Below are 16,110 nucleotides of genomic sequence, written 5' to 3' on the forward strand. Positions count from 1 at the left end.
CCTCTGCCTGTCATTTTTTATTAGATAAGTGTTACTATGCGTGCAAGGTACTGTGCCACCCTATATAAGTGGTGGGCAGTGGGCACAGTACAGTCTGTGTGGGCCTGACACACACGGGCTTGCAAATGTGATTAGATCACAGAAATTTTTTAAATAGAATTCTTTTTTCCTGCAAGGTATTTGAGTGAATGACACCCTGTAACGGTATGAGTGCAGGCCTAGCCACTAGCCAGTGGGCACAATACAGTATGTGTTGGCCTGACGCACACGGGCTTGCAAATGTGATTAGATCACAGAAAAAATTTTTATAGAATTTTTTTTTTCTGCAAGGTATTTGAGTGAATGACACCCTGTAACAGTATGAGTGCAGGCCTAGCCACTAGCCAGTGGGCACAATACAGTATGTGTTGGCCTGACACACACGGGCTTGCAAATGTGATTAGATCACAGAAAAATTGTAAACAGAATTTTTTCCCCCTGCAAGGTATTTGAGTGAATAACACCCTGTAACGGTATGAGAGAAGGCCTAGCCACTAGCCAGTGGGCACAATACAGTATGTGTTGGCCTGACACACACGGGCTTGCAAATGTGATTAGATCACAGAACATTTTTAAATAGATATTTTTTTTCCTGGAAGGTATTTGAGTGAATGACACCCTGTAACGGTATGAGTGCAGGCCTAGCCACTAGCCAGTGGGCACAATACAGTATGTGTTGGCCTGACACACACGGGCTTGCAAATGTGATTAGATCACAGAAAAATGTGAAATATAATTTTTTTTCCTGCAAGGTATTTCAGTGAATGACACCCTGTAACGGTATGAGTGCAGGCCTAGCCACTAGCCAGTGGGCACAATACAGTATGTGTGGGCCTGACACACACGGGCTTGCAAATGTGATTAGATCACAGAAAAATTTTAAATAGATTTTTTTTTCTGCAAGGTATTTGTGTGAATGACACCCTGTAACGGTATGAGTGCAGGCCTAGCCACTAGCCAGTGGGCACAATACAGTATGTGTGGGCCTAACACACACGGGCTTGCAAATGTGATTAGAAAAATATTAAATATCATTTTTTTTTATCTGCGAGGTATTTTCTGTCACACCCTGTATGAATGGTGTGCACTGTGCACACAGTGCTGTCTATGACTGAGCCTGCAGCCTCTCACACACGGGCAGCCAGGCCACTGCAATATATATATATGAAAAAAAATTATAATAAAGCACACTGATGTACCAGCCCTGAAAAGGGCTTTTTGGGGTGCTGTCAGGACGCTGTCCTTACAGCAGATGAGTCTGTGGACACAGAACAATGCCCTAGCTAACGCTTTCCCTATTGAATCAGCAGCAGCAGTACTGTCCCTCCTCTCACTGTGAATGCAGTTTCCGAATGAATCTAAAATGGATGCTATCCAGGAGGTGGGAGGGTCTGGGAGGGAGGGTCTGCTGCTGATTGGCTGGAATGTGTCTGCTGACTGTGAGGCACAGGGTCAAAGTTTACTCAATGATGATGTATAGGGGGCGGACCGAACATCGCATATGTTCGCCTGCAGCCGGTAACTATTCGCCGGCGAATAATTCGGGACATCACTATTTTGCATCAGTAGTATACTGTAAGCCAAAAAGCATGGAGTGAAACCTACAGAGAATAAGGAAATAGAAATGGAAAGATTTGCATCTCTTCTGTGTTTTAGACAAATTCATGTCACATGCCGTATACCTGCACATCACCGCTACAGCTTTAGGGCTCATTCACACAAGCGTTTTTTGCGTTCTGTATACGGGCCGTTTTTTTGCGTTCCGTATACGGAACCATTCATTTCAATGGTTCTGCAAAAAAAAACGGAATGTACTCCGTATGCATTTCATTTTAGTATTTCCATTTTTCCGTTAAAAGATAAAACATGCCCTATTATTGCCCGTAAATCACGTTCCATGGCTCAATTCAAGCCAATGGGTCCGCCAAAAAAACGGAAAACATACGGAATGTACTCTGTATGTCTTCCGTATCCGTTCCGTTTTTGCAGAACCATCTAATGAAAATGTTATGCCCAGCCCAATTTTTTCTATGTTATTACTGTATACTGTATATGCCATACGGAAATACGGAACGGAAAAACGGAATGGAACGAAAAGTAAATAATAGCATTCTTAATACAGAATGCTTACTAAAATTTAGCATGAGGGGTTAAAAAAATATATATATTAACTCACCTCATCCTTTTGTTTGCGCAGCCGGCATAGTCTTCTTTCTTCTTCTTTCAGGACCTGCAAAAGGACCTTTGATGATTTCTATCTTCATTCAGCAGGACCTGCGCTCACCACGTGGTGAGCGCGATTACGTCATCAAAGATCCTTTTCCAGGTCCTGAAAGATGAAGAAAGAAGACAATGCCGTCTGCGCAAACAACAGGATGAGGTGAGTTAATTTTTTATTTTTTTTAACCCCTCAAGCAACATTTTAGTAAGCATTCTGTATTAAGAATGCTATTATTTTCCTTTATAACTATGTTATAAGGGAAAATAATAAAATATACAGAACACCTAACCCAAACCCGAACTCCAGTGAAGAAGTCCGGGTTCGGGTCTGCGTACCACAGTCAGTTTTGTCTCACGCGCGTGCAAAACGCATTGCACTTGCACGGAAAAAACTGAACATCGGAACGCAATCACAGTCAAAACTGACTGCAATTGCGTGCCTACTCGCATGGTTTTCCCGCAATGCACAAGCGACGCATCCGGAGAAAATCCGGGACGCCCGTGTGAAAGAGGCCATATTGTTTTGGAACTGGGCAGAGGCAAACTACCAATTAGGCAAGGGGAGACAGTCTCAGGCAGTGCAACCCCGGAGACAGGTGGAGGCGGCGACAGGGTCGAGGGAAATGAGTGCTTCCATTATCGAAGCGCTCATCTCTCTATATTCAACTGTATCGCTGTTGATGTCTCCATGCCTCTTTCTCTCCGATAGGCTTCAGGTTTCAAACCTGTAGTCTAACAGAGACCGGCGCAGGCGTCACAATGATGTCATCATCATCGTGCTGCCTGAGCCAGGCAGCATACAGCGTAGAACACAGGCCGGAAGAGGACTGCACTGCATCGCTGACAGATGCATGGAGGTAAGTATTTTAGTTTATTTTTTTAATTGGGTGCCATGCAGTTGGGCTACTATGAGGAAAGGGGGAATGTAGCACTATGGAGGCATCTACTGTGTGCACTAAATAGGGGTATTTTGTACTGTCATACATTATGGTGGGGCGCTATGGGGACATTAGCTCAACTGGGGCCACTAAGAGGGGGTATTTTTGTACTGGTACACAGAAGGGGGCATTGGCAAACATTATTGGGGCACTATGGGGACATTGGCTCCAATGGGGGCACATATTATAAGTTGAGATGAGTGAATTTCCTGTTATGAAATTCGTTCATGCTTCGTTTACTGGTATGGTTACCACGGACCACGGATCACAACGCAATTCTATGATGGAATGCATAACGGAGTGCCTTTAGAGGCATTCCGTTATTCATTATGCCATAATAGAAGTCTATGGGCTGCATAATGGATCGATCCCGTTTCCATTATGCATTCCGTCATAGAATTGCGTTATGGTCCGTGGTAACGGAATTCATAACGCAATTCACCTTTTACCAGTAAACGAAGCATGAACGAATTTCAAAATATGAAATTCACTCATCTCTAATTGTATACCTTATAAGGAGGAATTTTTGGGACTGGCGTACGGTGTGAGTGTCATTTTTTTCTACTGGCACACATTATAAGGAGAATTATTACTAATGGGAGAATTATGCCTCATTTACACATCAGTGTTCGGTCAGTGATTTCCATCAGTGATTTTGAGCCAAAACCAGGTGTGGCTCTAAACACAGAACAGGTGCAGATCTTTCCTTTATACCTTATGTCTATGGAAGCTCCACTCCTGGATTTGGCTCACAATCACTGATGGAAATCACTGACCAAAATACTGACGTGTGAATGAGGCTTTATGGCGAGCTTTATTACTACTGGGGGACTATGGGGAACATAATTACTTGTGTGGCCACTATTGGAGAATTATTACTTCTGGGGCACAGTGGGGGCATTATTACTGTTGGGGCAAATTTAGGGTCACTATTACTACTAAGTGAACTTTGGCAGAGAATTATTACATTGGTGGGACTTTTGGGAACACTATTACAATGGGGGGGACACTGGCACAGTATCGCTTAGCACAATTATTTTTGGGGGACACTATGTTTATAGCACTATTACTTTCAGGGGCACTATTTGCTGGCCACAGTTATTTTTTAGGGAACTGTGTGCCAATAATTATTGCAGGAGGCACCATCTAACTGGTACTTGTATTTTCCGAGGGACTGTTTCTGTAGTAAAATACTAGAGAGCACAGCGGCACAGTAATGAGGGTAGTAGGATGGGGTGTTCAGAAGGTGGGAGGATGATGGAAAAGTAGGAAACTAAGACGTCTTATTGTTTCTGCCGTGACAAGAGATGGCTGAAAGAAATCATTATGGCAGTCTGGTTCGAATGGAGATGAGGACAGAGAACATCAGAGGAGATGTTAAATGAACGTATGTGGCAATGTATTACCGTGTATGTTTTGCATTGCTGTATGTAATGTTCGTAGGTTAGGTTGACAATTTGGTATGGGGGGCACCATTTCAATTTTCGCCTCAGGCAGCAGAAAGGCAAGGTGTACCCCTGGACCTGGGTAACTAACAGGAGGGAAGAGATCCCTCTAGTAGGCAAGTTTCACCCATGCTGGGAGGAACTTGCCTACCAGAGTGCCGGAAGATCATCCTGTGAGACAGGGTTTGACACAGTAATTGGCCACAATGGTCCAGCAGAAGCCAACCCCATTTAGAGCAGATTTTGAACTAATCATTTACTGCTAGTGACAATTCTTGTGGGTTAATTTCCAAAAAACATATTACAATTTACTAATGATGTATGGTCTGTGTGCAATAACTTCATGATTCAGCTTGTAACTACAATTATTCGTGCACATGTTCTTTAACCCCTTCCCGACTGCCCACTGGGTATATACGTGCTATCTGCACATGCCCTGTGCAGATAGCACGTATATACACATGCAGGCAGCGCTTTAATCCCAGTGCTGGTCAACAATGGGATTAAAGCTCCTGCAATCTAGCAGGAGCAGGTCGGGTCTTGGCTGACAAACACAGCAGGGACCCTGAGGAGAAGACAGGAGTGGTTTATTACCGCTTCTTCCTACTCCTGTGCCAGCAGAAGATCCATGCAGGATCGCAGGGGGGAGAGCAGGAAGCGGCCGAGGCACTTCTTCTGTTAGTCCTAGCGGTTACATGACCGCTGGGGGTGTCAGGGGCAGGAGCATAGCTGCAGGATCTAAGGAGACCCTGATCAGCTCTGCCTGTGTGTAATGCCCCCACAGGGGCTGTTTTCCCCTGTAACTGGGTCTCCTGTGAAAAAAAGGTAAAAAAATAAAATAAAGGCTGTGTCCTCCAGAGGTCTTTTAAAAATATAAGTAAAAAAATATATATAAATATATATATATATATATATAAAAATGCAGTAGCCAACAGAAACCGTCACCATAGTTGCCCCGTTCAATCAAACCTACACATGTTATATATCAAAACGATCATCACAAATTAGGGAACCCATTACAATAATACGTTTTTGTGTCAGTTTTAATATTTAAGAAATAAAAAGCTATGATTAAAGAGAATTAGTTTTTTTATTAAGAATAAGTGGTTTTCCTCCAAATTAAACCTAAAAAAAGAAAAAAAAAATCTCTAAAAAAGTCCTTTAAAGAAATAAAATAGCATAAATTATTTTGGTAGTCAAACAAATAAAAAAGTAAGAGTCACTAAACCACCACGTGCACAAAAATCACAAAAAGTTGCCTGGACATTCAGGCCTTGTTTAGGCCCGGCCATGACCGTATTTTTTTGCGGTCCGTTTTAAACAGATCCGGTTTTCAGTTTTTTTGTTTCAGTAGTGTTTCCTTTTCCATTCCGCTTCCGTTTCCGTATGGTTTCTGTAGTGATCCGTTTTTTGCATGTCATATACAGTATACAGTAATTACATTGAAAAAAAAAAATTTCAATAGAAGTTTCCGCAAAAACTGAACGGATACGGAAGACATATGGATGCATTCCGTATCAGTTTTTTTTTACAGCCCATTGACTTGAATGGAGCCACGGAACGTGATTTGCGGGCAATAATAGGACAAGTTCTATCTTTTAGCAGAACATAAATACGGAAAAATGGAAACGGAATGCATACAGAGTAACTTCAGGTTTTTTTGCGGACCCATAAAAAAGAAATGCAAAAAACGGAACGGAACAAGCGTATTCAGTGCGAGAAATGCGCTCCATGTGTCAGAGGTATTGTGTTCCTTCCTGACCTCAACTCTAATGATTCATACTCACATAAAGCTGTCAGTACGAATTGTTAGGGGCCCCTCACAGGTAATATACTTGCCCTGCTCCCCACTCCCCGCTGCAGCTTCTCCCTGTACACGGATGAAAATATCCAGTGTCGGAGGGGAGCTGCCAATGGCAGATGGGGATGGGGACGAGCCTCCCTAGCATCGCGGGTGACGCTAGGGAGGCTCGTCCCCGTCTGCTATTGGCTGCTCCCCCCGACACCGGATGTTTTCTTCAATGTACAGGGAGAAGCAGCAGTGGAGGTGCGAGGACCAGGAGCGACGCTGGGAGCAGGGTAAGTATATTACCTGTGAGGGGCCCGGCACATGTGGGGTGTTTTTGAGAAATTGGATAACCCCTTTAGGCCCCTTTCACACGGGCGAGTATTCCGCGCGGGTGCGATGCGTGAGTTGAACGCATTACACCCGCACTGAATCCTGACCCATTCATTTCTATGGGGCTGTTCACATGAGCGGTGATTTTCACGCATCACTTATGCGTTGCGTGAAAATCGCAGCATGTTCTATATTCTGCGTTATTCACGTAACGCAGGCCCCATAGAAATGAATGGGGTTGCGTGAAAATCGCAAGCATCCGCAAGCAAGTGCGGATGCGGTGCGATTTTCACGCATGGGTTTTAGGTGACAGTCTATTCACTGTATTATTTTCCCTTATAACATGGTTATAAGGGAAAATAATAGCATTCTGAATACAGAATGCAGAGTATAATAGTACTCGAGGGGTTAAAAAAAATAAAAAAGTTAACTCGCCTTATCCTCTTGATCGCGTAGTTCCCGGTCCCTTCTTTATTAGCTGTGGGCTAAAGGACCTGTGGTGATGTCAGATCACATGCTCCATCACCATGGTGATGGACCATGTGATTGGAGCATGTGATCTGACGTCACCACAGGTCATTTAGCCCACAGCTAGTAAAGATGGGACCGGGAACTACGCGATCAAGAGGATAAGGTGAGTTAACTTTTTTATTTTTTTTAACCCCTCGAGTACTATTATACTCTGCATTCTGTATTCAGAATGCTATTATTTTACCTTATAACCATGTTATAAGGGAAAATAATACAATCTTCAGAACATCAATCCCAAGCCCGAACATCTGTGAAGAAGTTCGGGTTTGGGTACCAAACATGCGCGATTTTTCTCACGCGAGTGCAAAACGCATTACAATGTTTTGCACTCGCGCGGAAAAATCGCGCATTTTCCCGCAACGCACCCGCCTCTTATCCGGGCAAAAATACTGACGCCCGTGTGAAAGAGGCCTTAAAGTTGAGGTTGGGCAGGAATACACAGCAATATACATCATTGTAATGCAGTGGGTCCACGTCATAGGAGCAGCATTCAGGACGGGAAATACCTGACACACTCAGCGCATTTCTCACTGAATACGCTTGTGTGAAATTGCCCATTGTATAGAGAAACTTGTTGGATATATACTTTTTCTTAGGGCCTCTTTCACACGGGCGTCAGTATTTTTGCCTTTGTGGGTCTTTGGCCGTATTGCGGCATTTACTTGAATGGGTCCACAATCACGGAGATGCGGAACGGAAGCACGGATCTGAGCCCCACGGAAGCACTAAGGAGTGCTTCCATGGTGTTTCTGGCCTCCGCACTGCAAAAAGATAGAACATGTTCTATTTTTTTGCGGTGCGGATGGATCACAGACCCATTCAAGTTGAATGGGTCTGGATCTGTCCCGGCCGCCGCACGGATGTTGCCCGTACATTGGGGACCGCAAATTGCGATCCCCAAAGCAGTGAAAGTCAGCACAATGGCATTGTGAACAAGCCCTTATTGTTACCAAACAGCTACCTGTACCCAGTATTTATAACATATCACAACAAATATCATTTCACTGGTTGTACTTGCTATCTCCTTGATACATTATTGTAACATACTATGTTCTGACCTGGGGCTCCTTTTTCCTTACAACAGTCACATGAGTAGAACTTTTCACTTCTGGTTGATCTTCCTGCAATACAATCTTCTTAGGAGTTTTCACACCTAAAGATTGTCCATACCGATATTGAAAAGTCTGTAGTTTTTGATAGTTACGTTGTGAATACTTATCCTTTCTTATGTCTGTCAGAATATAAAAAAAAAACATTTTACTAAAATTATTTCCATTGGATTATTTTATTTTGACTATGATACATATAGGGGCTCATAGGAATGATGCCTTGTGTAATAACATTGAATTAAAGCTTATCTGAAATAACTGGGTACAAAGTATACATGTGGTAGATGTATTGGGGAAATATCTTGATACTGCAGCATGTATGGAATAGATGACTCATGTACTGTATGCATCACGTGAATTCATCAGATAAATGGGAGAGTTGTACAACTTTCTGAAACGAGTCTATTGCATGTGTACTTACCCTTGCTTGTCTAAATTTTCTTGTAGTATATATTGAGGGTTGCTGCCTCTTTTAGACTAAGCAACGCCCATCTGCCTGGGGCTTCTGAGCAGAGTATAAATGTAGCTGGGCCCTACACTTCCCTGAATATTGTAGGCTTAGGCAAGTCCAATAGAGGCAGTTCTGTAAGGCCTCTTTCCCACAGGCAAGATTTCCGCGCGGGTGCAATGTGTGAGGTGAAAAAATTGCTCCCGCACTGAATCCGGACCCATTCACTTCAATGGGGTGATTTTCAATCATCACTTGTGCGTTGCGTGAAAATCACAGCAAGCTCTATATTGTGCGTTTTTCACGCAACGCAGGCCCCATAGAAGTGAACGGGGTTGCTTGAAAATCAAAAGCATCCGAAATCAAGTGCGGATGCGGTGCGATTTTCACACATGGTTGCTAGGTGACGATCGAGATGGGGACCCAATCTTTATTATTTTCCCTTATAACATGGTTATAAGGGAAAATAATAGCATTCTTAATACATAATGCTTAGTAAAATAGGGCTGGAGGGGTTAAAAAAAACTAATAAAAATATTTACTCACCTTTTCCGCTCGTCGCGCAGCCCGGCTTCTCTTCTGTCTTCTTCTTTGCTGTCCAGGAGGAAAAGGACCTGTGGTGATGTCACTGCTGGATCATGTGATGGACCATGTGATGAGCGCAGTGACGTCACCACAGGTCCTTTTCCTCAAAGAGAAGCCGGGCTGCGCGAACAAGTGGATGAGGTGAGTTAAATTATTATTTGTTTTAAATTAACCCCTCCAGCCCTATTTTACTAAGCATTCTGTATTAAGAATGCTATTATTTTCCCTCATAACCATGTTATAAGGGAAAATAATAAAATCTACACAACACCTAACCCAAACCCGAACTTCTGTGAAGAAGTCCGGGTTCGGGTTTGGGTACCAAACATGACGATTTTTCTCACGCGCGTGCAAAACGCATTATAAATAATGTTTTGCACTTGCGCAGAAAAATTGCGCATTTTCCCACGACGCACCCGCATCCTATCCGTCCCAAATCCATGATGCCCGTGTGAAAAAGACCTCAGTGTTAGGTACCCATCTGTGGAAGCCATCTTGACGCCTGGTAGATGGGCCCGACACACATTTAATAAAATATGTGCGTAAAGAGCTTCTATCTTTTCATTTATAATAGATACAATACCACTTTAATTTAGAATGATCCCCATTTCTCAGTTCTATTGTTTGCATGTGAAATGTTGTGCAGCCATGCTTTTATTAGTTCTACTTACCCTTGTCAAGTCAGTATTTAGCAAAGACACCTGTTACATTGGCGGTCCGTGCCTGCCTGAGTTCCTCTGCTCTGAGTGCATATATGGGGTCATTTATCAAACTGGTGTAAAGTAGAACCAGCTTAGTTGCCCATAGCAACCAATCAGATTCCACCTTTCATTTTCCAAAGTAGATGTCAACAATGAAAGGTGAAATTTGATTGGTTGCTATGGGCAACTAAGCTGGTTCTACTTTACACCAGTTTGATAAATCTCCCTCATAATGTAGTAGATGTTACCTGCAGTCCTATTTACCCCACAGATAACAAAGTGATAACCCTCTGAGTCAGAACATCTAGCAAATGTCACCTGCAGTCCCATGTAACACCACAGATAACACAGTGAAAACTCTGTCTACAGATAATGCAGTAGATGTCACGTGCAGTACTATGTAACACCAAGACTGACAGAGAGACTATTGCTTGTTTATAAGTGATTTACTAATTTAACTGCTGGATTCATATCTAAATTGCTCTGAAGTTGTGCTGTAAACAGCTAGGACGCAGAATCTCCTGTATGTTCGCATCCTGTGTATGGGCAGACATGATCCCAGCTTGTCCCCTCCCACCAGCTCAGAAACAATTTTGAATTGCAGACAGATTGCAGAGGGAAGAGTAACTAAAACTGCTAGATATGATGGCCAGAAACAGTGTTATTCTTCATGTACACACACATGGCAGCGTGTTCTAAAAATTACCTGAAACCATAGTTACAGATTAAGCCATAGTACTACTATGGCTCAAATAAAGAAAGCATCCGATTCAGAAGTCTGTGACAACACTACTTTAGTAGCATCTGAAAACAATTTTTTTTTTTGGTGCCGTAAATTCAGCTAAATACACTTCAGATACACCTCCTATTCATCAATGTATTTTACCCCATTTCCATTGACTTCTATGAGAATAACACTGAATCTACTGAAAGATGTAACTATTGTGCCTGAAAGGCCCGCAGCAGGCTCTTATTAGGCAAATTTAGCCACACTGTTTAGTTGGTCTGTATTGTTAACTAGCTGAAGGATCCAGCTTTGCACGGGTATATTTGATCCATTTCATTTAATGTTTGTGTGTGTTGTTAAAAGATATCGACAGTATCCACTATAACAGTGACAACTACAGCACCCCACCCCCTTAACAGTAACCTCCACAGCCCCCCACCTCTTAACACTGCCCCCCCCCAGTGCCCCATCTCCTTAAAATAGGGCCTTCACAGCAGCCACCCCCTTAAATTTGAACTTTAAAGCAGCCTGCCCCTTTAACAGTGAGTTCCACAGCACCCCACCCCCTTGACAGTGACCTCCACAGGGGCCAGCCCCCTTAACAGTGACCTCTACAGCAACCGCCCCTTAACACTGACCATAGTTTACAATCCCCTTAACTGACCTCCATCATTCCCGGCCCCCGTAACAGAGACCTCCAAAGTGAATGCCCCTTTAACAGTGATTGCCACAGTACCCTGCTCCCTTAACAGTGACCTCCACTGTTCCTCGCTCCCTGAACAGTGACCTCACAGTACCCAAAAGGTGAGGTTTAATTCCAGATGCAACGTTTCGGCTTAGTGATAGCCTTTGTCAAGCATGACAATGCTTGACAAAGGCTATCACTAAGCCGAAACGTTGCATCTGGAATTAAACCTCACCTTTTTGGACGTGCTGTCTCCATTTTTTTATTTTTTGGACATCTACAAGTTGTTAATATTGGGGAGCCTTTTACCACCTCCCTTGGAGACGAGCACCCGCAGCATTTTTTCTTAGGAGTGCTGTCCACCCATGTTTTTTCTACCTCACAGTACCCCACTGCCTTAACAGTGACCTCACAGTACCCCGCTGCCCCTTTAACAGTGACCTCCACAGCTGCCTGCCGCTTAACAGTAACATCAACAATGCCCTCCCATTTAACAGTGACCTCCACAGAGCTCTGTTCCCTTAAAATGTGACTTCCACAACACCCCACCTCCTTGACAGTAACCTCCACAGAAGCCCTCCCCTTTAACAGTGACCTCCACAGTGGCAGCCCCTTTATTAGTGACCTCCAAAGTACCCCGTCTCATTGATTTCCACAATAACCCGCCCCTTTAACAGTAACCTCTACAGAACCCCACCTACATAGCGGACCGTCCCCTAAATTGTGACCTCAACCATTTCCTGCCCCCTTAACAGAGACCTCCACAGTGCCTGCCCCTTTTAACAGTGACCTCCACAGCATCCCGCCCCCTTAATAGTGACCTTCACAGTGGCCGCCCCTTTATAAGTGACTTCCACAGTACCCCAGCTCCTTAACCGCCTCCGGACCGCCTAACGCAGGATCGCGGTCCGGAGGCGGCTGTCCCAGGCAGAGTGACGCATCGGCGCGTCACAGGCGCGCGCGTTCACAGGCGCGCGCGTTCACAGGAACTGCAGGTAAGCGAGCTGATCTACAGCCTGTCAGCAGCGATCGTTCGCTGGCAGGCTGTAGATGCGATTTTTTTTAACCCCTAACAGGTATATTAGACGCTGTTTTGATAAAAGCGTCTAATATACCTGCTACCTGGTCCTCTGGTGGTCCCTTTTGCTTGGATCGACCACCAGAGGACACAGACAGCTCTGTAAAGTAGCACCAAGCACCACACTACACTACACCCCCCCCTGTCACTTATAAACCCCTTATTAACCCCTGATCACCCCATATAGACTCCCTGATCACCCCCCTGTCATTGATCACCCTCCTGTCATTGATCACCCCCCTGTAAGGCTCCATTCAGACGTCCGTATGTGTTTTACGGATCCACGGATCCATGGATCGGATCCGCAAAACACATACGGACGTCTGAATGGAGCCTTACAGGGGGGTGATCAATGACAGGGGGGTGATCACCCCATATAGACTCCCTGATCACCCCCCTGTCATTGATCACCCCCCTGTAAGGCTCCATTCAGACGTCCGTATCTGTTTTACGGATCCATGGATCGGATCTGCAAAACACATACGGACGTCTGAATGGAGCCTTAAAGGGGGGTGATCAATGACAGGGGGGTGATCACCCCAAATAGACTCCCTGATCACCCCCCTGTCATTGATCACCCCCCTGTAAGGCTCCATTCAGACGTCCGTATGTGTTTTGCGGATCCGATCCATGGATCCGTGGATCCGCAAAACACATACGGACCTCTGAATGGAGCCTTACAGGGGGGTGATCAATAACAGGGGGGTGATCAGGGAGTCTATATGGGGTGATCACCCCCCTGTCATTGATCACCCCCCTGTAAGGCTCCATTCAGACGTCCGTATGTGTTTTGCGGATCCGTGGATCCGCAAAACACGGACACTGCGGATCCGCAAAACACATATGGACGTCTAAATGGATCACCCCCCTGTAAGGCTTCATTTAGACATTTTTTTGGCACAAGTTAGCGGAAATTGATTTTTTTTTTTTTTTCTTACAAACTCTTATATTCCACTAACTTGTGTCAAAAAATAAAATCTCACATGAACTCACCATACCCCTCACGGAATCCAAATGCGTAAATTTTTTTTGACATTTATATTCCAGACTTCTTCTCACGCTTTAGGGCCCCTAAAATGCCAGGGCAGTATAAATACCCCACATGTGACCCCATTTCGGAAAGAAGACACCCCAAGGTATTCGCTGAGGGGAATATTGAGTCCATGAAAGATTTAACTTTTTGTCCCAAGTTAGCGGAAAGGGAGACTTTGTGAGAAAAAAAAAAAAAAAATCTATTTCCGCTAACTTGTGCCCAAAAAATCTTCTATGAACTCGCCATTCCCCTCATTGAATACCTTGGGGTGTCTTCTTTCCAAAATGGGGTCACATGTGGGGTAATTATACTGCCCAGGCATTTTAGGGGCCCTAAAGCGTGAGAAGAAGTCTGGAATCCAAATGTCTAAAAATGCCCTCCTAAAAGGAATTTGGGCCCCTTTGCGCATGTAGGCTGCAAAAAAGTGTCACACATGTGGTATTGCCGTACTCAGGAGAAGTTGGGCAATGTGTTTTGGGGTGTCTTTTTACATATACCCATGCTGGGTGAGATAAATATCTTGGTCAAATGCCAACTTTGTATAAAAAAATTGGAAAACTTGTCTTTTGCCGAGATATTTCTCTCACCCAGCATGGGTATATGTAAAATGACACCCCAAAACACATTGCCCAACTTCTCCTGAGTACGGCGATACCACATGTGTGACACTTTTTTGCAGCCTAGGTGGACAAAGGGGCACACATTCCAAAGAGCACCTTTAGGATTTCACAGGGCATTTTTTACACATTTTGATTTTAAACTACTTCTCACACATTAGGGCCCCTAAAATGCCAGGGCAGTATAACTACCCCACAAGTGACCCCATTTTGGAAAGAAGACACCCCAAGGTATTTCGTGATGGGCATAGTGAGTTCATGGAAGTTTTTATTTTTTGTCACAAGTTAGTGGAATATGAGACTTTATAAGGAAAAAAAATAAAAATAAAAAATAAAAAAATCATCATTTTCCACTAACTTGTGACAAAAAATAAAAACTTTCATGAACTCACTATGCCCATCAGCGAATACCTTAGGGTGTCTACTTTCCGAAATGGGGTCATTTGTGGGGTTTTTCTACTGTCTGGGCATTGTAGAACCTCAGGAAACATGACAGGTGCTCAGAAAGTCAGAGCTGCTTCAAAAAGCGGAAATTCACATTTTTGTACCATAGTTTGTAAACGCTATAACTTTTACCCAACCCATTTTTTTTTACCCAAACATATAGAACAATAAATTTAGAGAAAAATTTATATATAGATGTCGTTTTTTTAAAAAAATTTACAACTGAAAGTGAAAAATGTCATTTTTTTGCAAAAATTTCAGTAAATTTCAATTAATAACAATAAAAGTTAAAATGTCAGCAGCAATGAAATACCACTAAATGAAAGCTCTATTAGTGAGAAGAAAAGGAGGTAAAATTCATTTGGGTGGTAAGTTGCATGACCGAGCAATAAACAGTGAAAGTAGTGTAGTGCAGAATTGTAAAAAGTGGTCTGGTCATTAAGGGTGTTTAAGCTAGGGGGGCTGAGGTGGTTAATAGTGATTTCAACAACACCCCACCCCATTAACAGTGGCCTCTACAGCAAGCTGCCCCTTAACACTGACCTCCACAGCAGCCTCCCCCTAGGGCAGCCAGAGGTCTGGATTTAGGCCGGATAATCTGGCTTTCAGACTCCCTATCCTCTGTCCGGCGCAGGACCTGGATGGACGCAGGGATGTCCTTTTGAACAGCTCACTTTCAGACAACAGCACTGTGCTGTCTGAGCGTGAGCTGCAGGGAGAAAGTCATCGGATCATGGGCGTGGCTTAGAGGGACCTGAGGACAGGGTTTTTAAGTCTGTCTTTTGAGGGTGGCCTGAATGGCCACCCTACCTGCCCCCTGAACTGTGACCTCCACAGTACTCCGCTCCCTTAACAGTGTCATCCACAGCACTCTGCCCATTTAAAACTGACTTGCAGCAGTGAAAAAAAATGGCTGGGTTGTTATGGAAACCTGGTGTAAAACTGTGTGTATGCGGAGGTCTGTGAGCTTCTATTGGCTGATAAGGGACATGTGACTGTGTGTATGGCAGTTGGGATAGGAAGAGAAAGACCTGCAGGCTTCTATTGGCTAATGTAGGTTATGTGATGTGCCATATATGTATTTTTATGGAATATCTCAGGATCTGTACATCCTAGAGAGGTGAGACTCAGACTAAAAACTTCACGAACACCTGATTTTGTGATTGTAAATGCGACTCCTTTAGTGCGGATTCCTTTAGTGGACTTACACACATACACACACATACACACAGCTTTATATATTAGATGGTCAAAGGCACCTTAAATACAGCGAGGCAATTAACAAACCAACTAAACAGTGCAATCGTCATTAGCTTAGTTAGAGCGTTAATTGAAGGCAGCACGTACACATCACAAGCACCACATGACTGCACCGTGTAGTTGTATTCTAA

The 16,110-nt window shown here is 43.9% G+C and overlaps 1 protein-coding gene across 4 annotated transcripts in view; it reads right to left on the reverse strand.

Moving 5' to 3' along the window:
- DDX60 (DExD/H-box helicase 60) overlaps positions 1–16,110 on the reverse strand; it is a 646,547-nt gene that overhangs the window by 481,570 nt on the left and 148,867 nt on the right. For all 4 annotated transcript variants that reach the window (XR_006390268.1, XM_044296988.1, XM_044296981.1 and 1 more), the window contains exon 13: positions 8,351–8,523. Coding sequence is in view for 3 of the 4 variants with exons in the window: in XM_044296988.1 (XP_044152923.1) it covers positions 8,351–8,523 (173 nt within the window). In the remaining variant the exon portion in view is untranslated. The remainder of the gene's footprint in view (positions 1–8,350; positions 8,524–16,110) is intronic.

The sequence above is a fragment of the Bufo gargarizans genome, chromosome 1, assembly GCF_014858855.1.
Source record: "Bufo gargarizans isolate SCDJY-AF-19 chromosome 1, ASM1485885v1, whole genome shotgun sequence".
Lineage (NCBI taxonomy): Eukaryota > Metazoa > Chordata > Amphibia > Anura > Bufonidae > Bufo > Bufo gargarizans.